The 13,878-nt window shown below is 35.8% G+C and overlaps 1 protein-coding gene across 1 annotated transcript in view; it reads right to left on the reverse strand.

Annotated features, from left to right (window-relative positions):
• Positions 1-13,878, reverse strand: part of GRM8 (glutamate metabotropic receptor 8) — a 352,304-nt gene that overhangs the window by 28,700 nt on the left and 309,726 nt on the right. Inside the window, exon 10 of the mRNA XM_065665020.1 lies at positions 11,708-12,643. Coding sequence (XP_065521092.1) covers positions 11,708-12,643 — 936 coding nt within the window. The remainder of the gene's footprint in view (positions 1-11,707; positions 12,644-13,878) is intronic.

The raw sequence follows: 13,878 nt of genomic DNA on the forward strand, positions 1-13,878 counted from the left end.
GAATCACAGCTTTTCCTTCCTAATTGGCCTCTTGGTAGTAGGCTCCTTGGCACAATTAGCTCCTTTACAAAGTGTCATTCTCAAAGACAATGCTCAGGAGTACTTCAGGGATAAAAAGAACAATCATTTCCAAAGGCAGTATGGACAAAGCTTCGAAAAATATGCCTCTCTCCATTTTCTACAGCTCTATCCCAGCAGGAAATAAATTCACATATTCTACATGCTCTCATGGTAAAGAACCCATACTGCATTATCCAATACTTCTACACATAATTTCCCATCTATTGAAAGCTAGTTTCTCTCCGTCTGAATACTCAAAGCAGAACACATATAAAAAAGTAATTCATTAGTAAAACTTTCTCTCTTTGTACAGTACTAGAAGACCTCTCATGACAGTCATTAGCTAATCATTCATTCTCATTACATAGGAAAAAAGTCCAGGAAGTTGTTTAAAGCACAATACCTTGGGCTTATTCAAATGTTAGACTTTTAGCCTGTCCAAACTGCCATCTCCTTTTCTGAAGCTTCTTTGCAGCTTGCTTTACAGAACTGCTTCCTGGACAGAATCAACCCACTATTCATTAAAACATTTCCTTGTCATTTGTCCTGTGTCTGTGAAATGCCTACATCTCCTAGCAGATAGCTCTTTATTCACCTGAAATAAGCAGACATGACATCTGAAACTGTAGACAAGGAGACTTTTAATAGTCTGTCACAAGGTTTGCCCTGTGTAGGAAGAAACAGAACAACAAGACCCATCTTTGAAAATACATGTACTCTAGTTTCCTTAATGTTCTTTGACAAATCTAGGCACTTCAAGTTTCTAGGAAGCAACAGAAGGTTTTCCTTTTTTTATCTCTTTATATTATTCACACCCTTTAATTCCATTGTGAGCAAAATGCAGTTATCATATGAATATGAAAACATGTACACTTAAACGGCTTCAGGAAAGAGCATGTGGTTCTTCAAAATAAGTGAAAGAGGCCTTGGTTAAGGAAAATTAGGAAGAGAGATGAATTGTGAATGTATTAAGAAAGTGATTTCAACAGGCAGTAAATAAGGTATAGAACGTGAGGCCTCTGTGAAATATCCTTAACCCAAGTGAGTGGCTTTGTAGGAGGAAGAGAGTATTGTTTATAAGAGATGAAAAGCTAGAATAAAAAAGAAAACACTCACCAAGAAAATTAGCACACTGTTGCTCTGAAACACATCACTGCTGGCTAACCTGACAGGTTAGATCTAAGTTACTTGGTTATACCGTGTCATTTTAAACAGCATGGTAGTGCTAACTGCAGTAAAAATAGGTCTTTGAACTGACTCTAAGGCATTACATGCATTGGAGAGGTGCCCATGGTTTCAATTGGCAACCACAGGGGTCTAGTCTTCTGCCAATGTGTGTACACAACTTTAACATGAAGAGGAATATGTGTGTTCATCCATGACCAAAAAGGCATACAGAGCTTGTGTTAGTAATTGGACTACACAGCTAAAATCAGACTTAACCCTTATTTTGTAGATTAAAAGTCTAGCATAATTTTGCAAAAGCTTTTACCTTTTTTGCAAAAGCTTTTTTTAGTCATGTATAGGATAGAAAAATTATTAATTAGGCTTATAATCAAACCGTGTTCTGCAAGGTACTGGTGCATTCTGTAAGAGGAAACTGACAGCACTTAAAAATCACTTTGTTGCAATTAAAAAAAAAAAAATAAATCTATCCAGAGCAGATCTTGACTGTCAGTGTTTTGAAATACAAAGAACTTTTTTTCCTGCAGACAAGTATAGAAATCACATTAACTTTTATCATACAGAAGAAGCCTGTTCAACTGCAGTTTTGCTATTTCCTTGTATATTCTGGTGATCTTGAGAGAAAATGGGTATAGTCAAATACTAAAATACTTGACTGTGACACTAAAATGCTTGGCTGTGAACCATATTCTCAAGAAACTGCAGCTGAAGCAATGGCAGCTGATAGTGCTTCACTCTAGCCCACAGTCTAGCATGAAACCCACCCAAGTACCATGCAGAACTACACGGGTACAAAGACAAGGGTCAAAAAAGGAAGCAGTCAGAAATGAGATCTGCTTGTCACACCCACCCCTGCCTAGGAGATAGGAGGTAGCACACCACATATTTATCTTTCCTATAGCTATGCGTCCTTCATGCCTATAAAATGCTAGAGCAGCAGTAAAGCAATTCACGTTTATGGACATAATGTATTTAGCATTTTCTCGCTTTGGATGTTTAGAAAATCAGACCTGCCTGCAATGTATTTTTATAGCAATTTCCTGGTGTGCAGGAGAATTTAAACACACATCAGGGTGTTTATTAAAACTACACAAAAAGACAGGATAGTCAGCTCAAGATAAATCCCAAGTCTTTTATTTTAGGTAAACAATGAAAAATACAGTGTCAAATTCCCCAGTTATATTTTTAACACAGATGTGCAAAATTCTAACACAGGTTCCTTCAGAAAATCTTCTAGCATCTTGGAAAATAGATGGTATGCATACAGAGGAAAGATTAAAGGAAGAATTAACAGCAGTTGTGGCACTGACATCAAGGTTTCTTTACACCATTGCAAAAATCTCACTCGATTGTGGCTTTGTGTGAACCTTTCAGAAATAGAACACTAAACAAAGAAACTAGAACTTTGATAGACTGAGAATACTGGATGTAGTCAGATGGAAAGAAAGTGTTTGTATACAGGAGTCAGAGCAAAATTTTACTATATTTAAGAATGAAAGTAACGAAAATTGGTAACAAAAAGCCAACATCAAAGTGAGGGAGAGGAGGAAGAGACACAGGGATAAGCGCAGAGTCTAAGTCACACAGGAAAGAACTAGGATTTTGTATATCATGGAAGAAAAATGGCACTGGTTGGAATGACTGTTCTATCTTGGACAAATTACAAAGTAGGCAAGCAGGGAAACAAGAGAGGAGGATATAAACATTAAAAGAAAAAAAAAAGGAGGTTGAAAAGGATAAAGGTTATGGCTTTAGTGGTGGCTAGAAACAAAGAAATCGCATGCCTCATTGACAAGGTAAATAATGCAGAGGGAATAGCAGAGACATTTCATATTTGGGAATCTGGAAGCCTTATAGGTGATCTTTGTGGATCAATAAAATTTTATGCAGTGTGATGGCTCAAAGGGATAGAAGGTGATCTGTTCTGGAGGAAGCTGTTTCAGACTGTACCATAATTTGCATTGTATGTGTAGGACTTCTTCTCAAGCACCATTTCAGTAGATCAGCTCCTAAGGAAAACATACGGTGCAAACAATTCCCTTACAGAGACTGTCTGAAAAGCAGTTTGGGGATTTGGGACCAATTTCTGCATCATGCCACATTGGTTTTCCTGTGTCTGTTTGATTACTAGATTAGGACATAGATGCTTTGCCTGCTGTGAACTCTTTTGCTATACCTCACACAATTACAAGTGCTAGCTGACTAGAAAAGACACTTGAAAGATGTCCTGTATTCCTCAGTTTGAGATCATTGCAATTGAACTCTGTCTTATAAGTAGTTTCTTGCTTCTTTTCTAATCTCCTTCTGACCTTGCTGTTTTGTATGTGGGAAATGTTGTGCAGTACTTGTGCCATTTGAATGGCATTCATAATACCTGTGAATACCTGCTGTTATTCCATCTGAGTTCAGTGGAGTTTAAAAAAGGGCATTCTTCTACTGTTCTTATTGTATTGTAGTAGACTGATGGATGTTTTCTGTAAAACACAGATTTATGCAGGTGCTGTATCATCAGTTCTTATCAGTAAGCCTGACATCATAGAATCATAGAATAGTTTGCGTTGGAAGGGACCTTCAAAGGTCATCTAGTCCAACTCCCCTGCAATAAGCAGAGACAGCTTCAACTCTATCAAGTTGCCCAGAACCACATTCAGCCTGGCCTTGAATATCTCCAGGGATGGTGCATCCACAACCTTTCTATGTCCTTACTGGGTTTTGGGTTCAGATCTTGATCTCCTTCTGAAGAATGCATATATTTATGGCACCGTAAAGCAACTAATGAATTGTATTAGCTGTGTTTCTAACACCCCAGTAACACTCTTCAGGTATCGCTTGCAAGACGAAGAAAACCAACAGAAAAAAAGGCCAGCTTTTGAACAGAAGAAACTGACACATGAGCAGTCCATGTGCCATTCGTTTCCTCAAATCAGTGGCACTAAACATTAAGCACTTTGGAAAAAAAAAACAGTTATTTGAAAGATTCTTAAATTACAACAGCAAATACTAGAAGTCCCTTTTCTTCTAATAATACAGTGTACATAAGCTGAATGAATCAACACAAAACAGTTCCCTATATACTCAAGAAGCAAGCTATGATACTGAGATTATCCTCCACTGAATAGGTGCTTTTGGAAATCTACAAAAATAGAACAGATTTCTGCCACTATTACCCAAGCTGAGGTAGAACATGTTTATGTATATAATAACATAAGCATGGATGGCACTCTTCAGACATGAGACGACAAGACAATCTGGCTGGAGACAAAAGACACAGAGAACAATATTGGCTTGTTAAAGGGTTTTGTCACCCATACATTTCAAAACATCAGGTAAACATGACCTTGATAACCAGCATGAAAGCAATCATTTGACTGTTCTACTAAGGTCAAGTTTCTGGTAAACTGATTACGAAATCACTCTCCAGTCTAGAAAGTACCTCTTTAGGAAAATTCAAACTGCATATATATACCAAAAATGAGTGTCTAAAGTTATAGAGTTAGTTCATTATTAATCTATTTTTAGCTAAATTACTATGAAAAAAACTGCTGCTTTTAAATTCTGACCCTCTTGGTGTAGCTTGTATGGATCTCTGTTGTCTTTTTATCCCTTGTTAAGCAGCTTCATTGTAAACTGAAAGCAAAATAAGCTTTCAAAAATAGATGTATATGACTAATTAAAGTATAGAAGGTGGTCATACAAGTATTTAAATTATTGCTTCTGCTGGGCCTTCTAAACTAATTATTATGGTTTCAGGTAAGAGCTTACAGTTACATAAAATGAAGCATTTGCACACACACACATGCATATTCAGTGTTAACAATCTAATTAAAGATTGATTCCCATAGCAGTTTTGTTTTTAAGAGTAAGTATAAACCTCCTGAGTCTGTATGAAATCAGACTTTCATCATTTTCTGGTTCCTGGATATTTCTATCTTTATAACATATGAATTTAACATTCACTGTTCCTTATATGAAATTTTAAACTTTTATTATATTTATCAAGTTTATTAAAAATTTAATGGGCTTTTATCTAATTAATTTTTTGAACTGGATCTTGGTTTTAGTGGATGTCCAAATTATTGGCATATTATCAGCTACAAAAACTATGGCAATACTTAAAACATCAGAATGGTCACAAGTGATTGAGATCCACATCAACATACTGTGTTTTACATAACTCTTAAGTCACCATAAGTGTCCTTGAAAATGTCTAAAGGAAATATAAGGTATTGTAGCTTTCATTAGGTACTGATTATGAGTCAAGTTCAAGATGTGGCAAGTGATGAGCTTGTACACACATTGTTATTCAGGCTCAGCCTATGCACAGCAATTTACCAGGCCACAACATTCTATCATCTTTGTAAGATCAAAATCTTGACGGTGTTATGAAACCTATGAAAAAATGGAATAATTTTAGTAGGAGAGAAGAAAGATAAGAAGCTGAATAACCACTCAAAACTAAGTTAAAGCCTTTTTAATTTTCTTTTATCTTTCATACATGTGTTTACTCATTTTCAGTGAGGTAAAAGTACTGTTAAAGCTATGAAAAAGGTTATTTTTGTACTGCTTCCAACTCGGCAGGAGCTAGTAAGTACAAGAGGTTTCACAAGATAATTCCAGGAGGATTTCCAACCCAATTTCTAAACAGTATTTTATTTAAAGATTTTCTATTTTTCTTAGCAAGGGTAAAAGTGTAAAAGATAGTTGCAATTAACTTTCTACGGATATATTTTCCCCCCATTATGTGGGTTTATCATATCATTCTTAACTGGAAAAAAAAATAAAACATCCCTTTCCCTGTATATTTACAAATATATTCAATTCCATTTTTCAGTGATAAATTTTCTTGAAGATATTTTCTATACCGCTTATGTTACCACTAGTTTTGTTTTATCCAAATTAAAGCTGCCCTTCAAATGCCCCAGAAACCTAAGAATTTATAAAGAGCAAGTCACTTCATTGTTTTGAAGCAATGGCTCAATGGAATGTGGTGCTCTTAGGCCACAGGGCAGCACTGGAGCTGCTTACTATAAGATTCATTAGTCAGTAACACAGCTGACCAGATTTCAGTCCGAAAGGGAAACCGGAATGAGCTTGTAGGCACATAAACTTCTGTGACTATGAGATTTTTATTAGGCATCTGAGTCCAAAAATTGCTACACAAACCTTCATTTTGAAAGCTGATTTATGGATTGTATTGACAAAATAAGATGCAGGAGCTGCATTTGTCTCAATCCATTTTTTAATAAGGTCCCATGACACAGCATTTTATGTGCATCCTCTTGAATTTCCAAGTCCATTCTTGTCACATACAGAGAGTTTTGCAATTGTTCAAAAGAAACATGCTTGGTTTTAATGAACTGTTAAACTGTCTGTGGTCCTTTTCAGATTCAGTGTAGCTGAGCACCAGTTGTCAGTGCTTGATCATCAGGCATTAAGCAGTTGAGGGCATGACTAAACTGTAAAATGTATTATCTATTTTTACTTTTTATGCAAGATCATCAGCAACTTGGATGCTGTCCTGTGCATGATAGTGACATAAAGAAGCACATCTCACAGTTACATTTGTAGACTAAACACACTGTGAAAGTTTATAGCATCTTAATACTAAAGACCAATCTCTTGTAAAGATCATCCAATACAACTGGAAGGATTTCTCTTTAACTGCACTTGTTGAAGACAACAAAATTTTTGATACTGAACAAATCAGAGGGAAAAGATCAACAATTTTGTGAGGGGAATCTGATGTCTAGAAATACAGTAGATAAGGTTTCTTTTGTTTGGGGGGGGGTTGGGGTTGTGGTTTTTTTTACAGAATATCTCTGTGAAATATCTGTGGTCTTTCACAAACTGCCTTCTGCGATTACTGATTATTCTTTTCTAAAGTAGATGAAGATGACAGTTATTTAGCTATCTGTGCTTCACAAAATTGTTTTTGCTTCTCAGTTAGAATTACTTATTACAGAAACCAGCGACAAGAAAGCTCTATCTAAAGTTCTCTAGCACACATTCCGTCTTCATATACTTGTTACCAATTCTCTGATATTCCCCAGGATGGAGTAGGAAGCACATAACAGACAAATTTATTTTTTCTGGCAGCTCCTTCCTGTCTTTGGGTAAGAAGCCATCATTCATCACACATCCAGAAGCAAGCATGTCAGAAAAGCAAAACAATGGTGTTTCCCATTATGTGACAGATGCACATCTCTTCAATGTACACAATTAGGTACACCAGCTCAATGCTCATACTGGAACAGACATGCAACCACAAAGAAAACAACAGGGTATACAACCTTCAGGTGCACACAGGAGCATCTCACTGAACCGAAAAAAAAAAAAAAAACCTTTATATTTTATTAAATAAGCCACTTCTTTCTTAAAGAAGCTTGCATTCTCTCTCTTCCTGATACCTCCTAATAAACTTCTAATTAAAATCAGTGCTCAGTGTACATACTTAAAATGCTAGTGGCTTAATTAATGCAAAAGTAAACAGAAATGAAATTACAACCTAAAGACTGTAGGCGTATCTTAAAGCAATAAAGATGAGTCTTTAAAATTATGTATGCATTACCTTTGCACAAAGTCCTTCACTCAGTAAGAACACATGCTGAAGCTTGGGTACACACTATGTCAAATAACAAAAAGTCTAAGCAGGGGCTAGAATTTCAAAAAGCAGCTGTATTCAGCACTCCACAAGATTTCGTTGAGTGGGTAGCACAGTCTGAAAGAAATTTTCCCCTTAACTTTCACACACTAAGCACACAAGTCACACTTACATGCCATGAGCAGGCCGCATGAGAGGGTCTACTTCTCTTCAGTTCAAAGGGGTTTCAGCAAATCTTTGCAGATGCATTTCACCTCAAAACAATTTGAAAGAGCTTGGGAGCCTTGCCTCCTTTTCCCATAATCATTCACTTATGGAGCAAAACAGCTAAATAAGGGAGCAGATGACTACCCCACAAAGAATGCTATCATCTTAAATTATCAAAATGGGCCTGAAAAGCATCTAAGTGAACAGAGCTCAGATGTTTTTTTGCACAGGAAACTGACTTGATTGGCAACAGCAATCCCTTTTGATTTCTTAGTTAATCTAATGCATGAATAATTATACCATGTTATATTTTTATTTCTAAGAAAGTCAGTACTTAGCCAGAAAATTGATATGTTTTGATAAATGTTTTTTAAAATGCAAGTCTGGCATTAAAAGTCAGTTCAGATATTTTTTCAGTTTAAGAAAGAGGGAACACTTTAAAAGTCATGAAATTATCCTTCTTCAACGTCAAAACTGTTCTGCTTTTGAAATTCAATTTAAATTTAGGTAGAAAAGGTTGAAACTGAAAAACAGTTTTCTAAATGTCCACAATATTTTAAATTAACACAATCCATTATTTGTGGCTTATTTATTAGTTAATGAAATTATTCCATAGTTTTCACTTGTTATTCTAGTGGGAACAGGAAAGCTTTTCCTAAGAAACAACTTTTGGAATAGGTTCCCACAATGTGATTTTGAAAGAAAAGAGGATCTCTATTTTTAACTGGTTTCTCATTAGTGGTACCTTTTGCAGTTTAAGCAGCCACACTGGAGAAGTATGACCACTCCTTTGTCCTCTTGCACCAGCTCATGGAAGGCTGGGGAGGGAAAAAGAGATTTGTGGGGCTGCTGCAACTATTACTTGTTCAGCTGATGGGTGGACCCAGCAATGTCCATGACCTGCTCTGAGCTGTGTCTTCACCAGTTGGAGGGAAATGTGCTATTTTAGGAATAAGCAAAGACTGAGGAGCTTCCCTCAGAGAAGGAAAAGGAGCAGAGGAAGATTAAGCAAAAAACTGCATTTCAGTTGTACTCCCTTTCATGTCTTTTTTTCCACTCTGTTTCTACAGCAGAATAACAAAGTGCTACTTTCTGCTAAGGATTAGGTCACAAATCCTAGGCAATTATTCAAGTTAGAAAGAGTTTAGCTCCTGAAATACTTACTTTTGGAAAAATGTAAAATGAGAAAACATAATGCAAAGCTTCTCCTTTCTTAAAATACAATTTCCAGTGAGAGGCAGGGATATTTCTTCAAAACAGAAAGTTTTAACTACTCTTTATTCAAACAGAAGTGTGTCTAAAGCTAGTAGCTAAATGAACTGCTAGCTGGAAAAACACCTGGCTTATAATGAATGTTATGTTAGATTTTATCACTGTCAACATTTCAAAAAAGGAAACACTGATTTTTAGCAATACTTTAAGTTACCCAGCTTAGTTCCCCATTCTCTTGAACAAACTTAAGCCGTTAAAAAAAAACCCCGAAAACCTCAGGACTCTAAAATCAACTTCAAAGTGAGTAAGTACCTAACAAAAGTCTGTTTATCTTCTATTTCTTTAATCTTTATAAAAATTCATAATACTGAATTTCAAATAAAAATCTATAACTTATTAGTTTGGTTTTAAAATGCTTCTTTTAGTGCTATGCATTAACTGAAAAACCTACAAGCAACTGAGTTTATTCAGAGAACATATGTATGTGTGCAATAAGATATTACATTTTTGTCCTATTCAGACAAGCAATTTAATTGTATGAATATGTGAACTATTATGACGATATCTGTAAGACTCTGTGTGGAAACATGTTTCCATCTGCAGCAAAAAGTAGAAGCACTGAGAAAAGAATTATATAAATTATGGAGCTACTTATTAGCATAGTAATTTGTTTTTTACTGTCCAAAATTCATCAGATGAAGAATAACAAGCAATTTAGTAAAAAAAAGGCAACAAGTTAAATTTAGTGTTATAAGCTGTGTGATTTAGTATAATTTGTCTGTTCAGTCTTGGGTTTCATAAAAGAAATGCAAAAGAAGAGTTTATTAATCTTGTCTTTAGAGGTCAAAACCAGTTTATCCTTTACTACAAGCTAAAGTGAATCAATGCTGTAAATTAAAACTCACTGTATAGTTTCTAGCCAATTAATATTCTCTGTGTTTCAGTACTCAGATATACATTTCTTTTGTTATAGGTACTTGCCATAAAACTAATTGGCTAAAGCTGTTAAAACAAAAAGTACTACATATTTATATATAAAGGTATTTTGCTGATTTAAGCCTACACATACAAGAAATTCAGAATTCAAATAAAATTAACCTAAATATCTTTTCCTGCATCAAACAGGATAATTTTTTTAATCTTTATTTACTGTATCTAGGGTATGCCATTACCTTTGTTCTCATTTCCTCTGACTTAATTCAACAGGTTATGGAAATCAAGCCTGATCCAGTTCACCAAGCCTGCTTACTTCAATTTTTAGTCAGGAATATGTTTTTCTGCCACACTCTCTCCCCCATACAATTCCTCTCTTGAATTAGCAGGTATTTCATCAAGCTATCCATACATGTTCTTTAATTCTGCAGGCAAGAGTGCTCTCTAAACCAAAGATAGGTCAAAACTTTGCACATTATAAGTGGACACATGTTGACTTTTCCAATTAAATAGTGTATTTTAAAATATTTTTTAGAACACATGCTAGAAGAAAAGACAGTTTATGTAAAAACTGATTATACTAATTTCTTATTTTTAACATTTTCCAAATGTCCAGATTAGCAGTTCTGAAGATTGATGCTGGTATTACTTCTCTTTCCTTCCTAACTTCTAATTTTCACCAACAACTGGATAAAATCTCACACAATCAACATTTACCTCTGCCTTCCCATTAGAACTGGGAGAAGGAGAGTTAAATGTTGATGTGTTTTGTAATGCTAGTCATGACTGATATAGGAAAGATCCTTGCCAATTGAACAAAGAATAACAGATACCCAAATATGTGACATTTCATTTCTCATTAAAATATCAGGAAAATGTTTTCTTTTGCTCTTAAGACAACAATTAGTGAATTATGCTTTATATGGTTTCACCATACACTTCATTAATTCCTCCTATTTGTATTCTTTTTTTAAGTTTTTTGGTTGTTTTTTTTTTTTTAGGGTTTTTTGTGTGTGTGTGTGTTGTTGTTTGTTTGTTTTTGAAGTTGTATGTGTCAGCCAGTGAGAAAAGTAATTCTTTCCATTCTGCACAGGTATTCTTCTTCATTATTTTTGACAAATGTAGGTTGATCCTCTCAGACTTTTAAAATGCAACCATCTTTATCAGATCTGTGGATGATAAAGATTTATAGTGCTTCATGTAACAGGCTAGAGCATCACTGAAGGGTAATAGTAAACATTAGCAGAAACAGTCATTTAAGGATATATTGAGAAAATGTCAACATTATTATGCCAGCCACACCAAAAATCACATTCAGTTTCTTGTGTTAATATATAAGAAACCTACCTTTTGAGAGATGTATTTTACTTTCTGTAAATTCTGAGTTTGTTTGCAATTATCAGTCAGAATTATTAACGTACAAGAGTGAAAATGTTGTAGTGCTTTAAGTATTGCAAGATGAGCTTAGAAAAAGGCTAGCATTTGATGTGTAAACTTATCATAACTTACCTTCTCTGCTGATTGGGCCGTACCAAAAAAGATTGGAATAAAAGCTAACCAAATTATGCAGGTTGTGTACATGGTAAATCCAATGGGTTTTGCTTCGTTGAAGGTCTCTGGAACCCCTCTTGTTTTAATTGCATAAACAGTGCATGTGACCATCAAGAGAATACTGTATCCAAGGGAACAAATGAGAGAGAGATCTGAAATGTCACATTTGAGAACTCCCCTGGCATTTTCCGGTTCAAGTGTCCTCTGCTCTCCGTAGTCTACAATGGTATGTGGTGGATCAATAGCAAACCAGATGAAGACTCCAATAAGCTGCACGGATATGAGGCTGAAAGTGATCACCAGCTGGGAAGCTGGACTAATAAATTTGGGAGCTGTGACAGATTTTTTACCTTGTTCAAATATTCTGTGTATCCTGTTTGTTTTGGTAAGCAAGGCAGCATAGCTGAAACACATGCCAAGTCCTAAAAAGATCCTTCGAAATGAGCAGACCACTGTATCAGGAGATGCAATCATTAAAAAAGTAATGGAGTAACACAGAAAAATCCCAGTCAAGAGCACATAACTGAGCTCCCGCCCAGAGGCCCTGACGATCGGTGTGTCGTTGTACCGGACAAATGTCACAATCACGAAGGTGGTGGCAATTATACCAAGAATAGCTATGAAGACGGGCACAATGGCCCAAGGAGAATGCCACTCCAGTTTGATTATAGGGATAAGCTGGCAATCCGTACGGTTGGCATTTGGTCTCTTATTAATGGGGCATAGTTCACAGTTGAATTCATCCACTTGGTAATGGTACCCCTCACAGCGTTCACAGTGCCAGCAGCAGGGTACTCCCTTCACGGTTTTCTTTCTTTCCCCAGCTTTACAGGGCAGGCTGCAGACAGATGCTGGATGAGTGTGTTCTTTATTAGCCCACTGCATGTCTTCTACCTGTGGGTATAAAAAAATAAATGAACCTTCTATTTTTCCCCCATTTATAATATCCTAATCCTGGCCACAGGTTTGTCATAAATCACTACATGGTGACAGTACAAATACAGTTTACCATAATAAGAAACCTGTTTCTTTCCCTAGTATTGACTTTATAAAAGTGTTAAATGATTGTGTCCAATAAATCATTCATGCCAGAGGCTTGATGAGTGTCATTAGTTTCTATTTACCTCTTTACTGCTGACCAAATTGGCATCTGTAAAAATATTTATTGACTCCAGGCTAGTTTAAAAACAAAATGCCTGTACGCAGTGCTTTAGAAGTTAATTGCATGAAAATATAAATACCAGTAGTTCTCAAACATTTAGTTACAAGATAAAGCTATGCGAGTTTCAGTGATTTTTTTTGGTACAGTAAAAACATATATTAAAACCTCTTTGCATCAGCTCTGGCAGAACAAAGAGTGCCTGAAAAGAGATCCATGATGCCACCTCTTCCACAAACGTGGATAGTTAATACTTTACCACTTTCCAAGTCCTGAAATGCAAAAGTGTTTTGTTTACATTTCTAGAAGGTAAAAATTAGTATGTACTGCTTTCTGAATGATACTGGAAAAATGCATCATAGCTTTCACTCCTCCAGATTTAAAAAGGATCCTCTTGTAGTATAGAACAGATACACACAATGCAATCTTGGTTTTGAGATACCAATTTCTCCACAGCAGTGCATTAACAAAATATATTTTTCATCCACTTATCTATTCTCCAAATAAAATTTGAAAAGGAAACTCATGGATATAAAGCACCTTCTGCTTAAAATTATCACTCATTTTGGTTACAGCTCCCCTTAGCCCACCCTTAGTAAAACCATGTTCTGCCAGAGGTCACACTGAGGGAACCAACCAGAGCAGTGTGTGTTTGGAGCAAAGAGCTACTTGCAGGCACCAGAATCACTTTACATTGCTTCCGTGCTTCAGCTTTCATTTCTTTGTTAGGTGGTAAGCACTCAAGGACAAAGGACTCGCCTTGTTCTTGCCTATTAAGTACTTAGTACTTTTGATTCATTTGGAAGCTTTATTCAAAACTGAAACAATAGCGACAAAACTTCAAGCATCAGGAATGTTTTCATTTCTTACTGGAGGAGGACAGAACGAGGACAGCTTATCAAGGGGGATAATTTTGGCTTTAACTGTTTATTTTTCCAGCCATTTTTCAACAGATTTGAGAGAAAATCAC

Source organism: Lathamus discolor, chromosome 1 (assembly GCF_037157495.1).
Source record: "Lathamus discolor isolate bLatDis1 chromosome 1, bLatDis1.hap1, whole genome shotgun sequence".
NCBI classification, from domain to species: domain Eukaryota; kingdom Metazoa; phylum Chordata; class Aves; order Psittaciformes; family Psittacidae; genus Lathamus; species Lathamus discolor.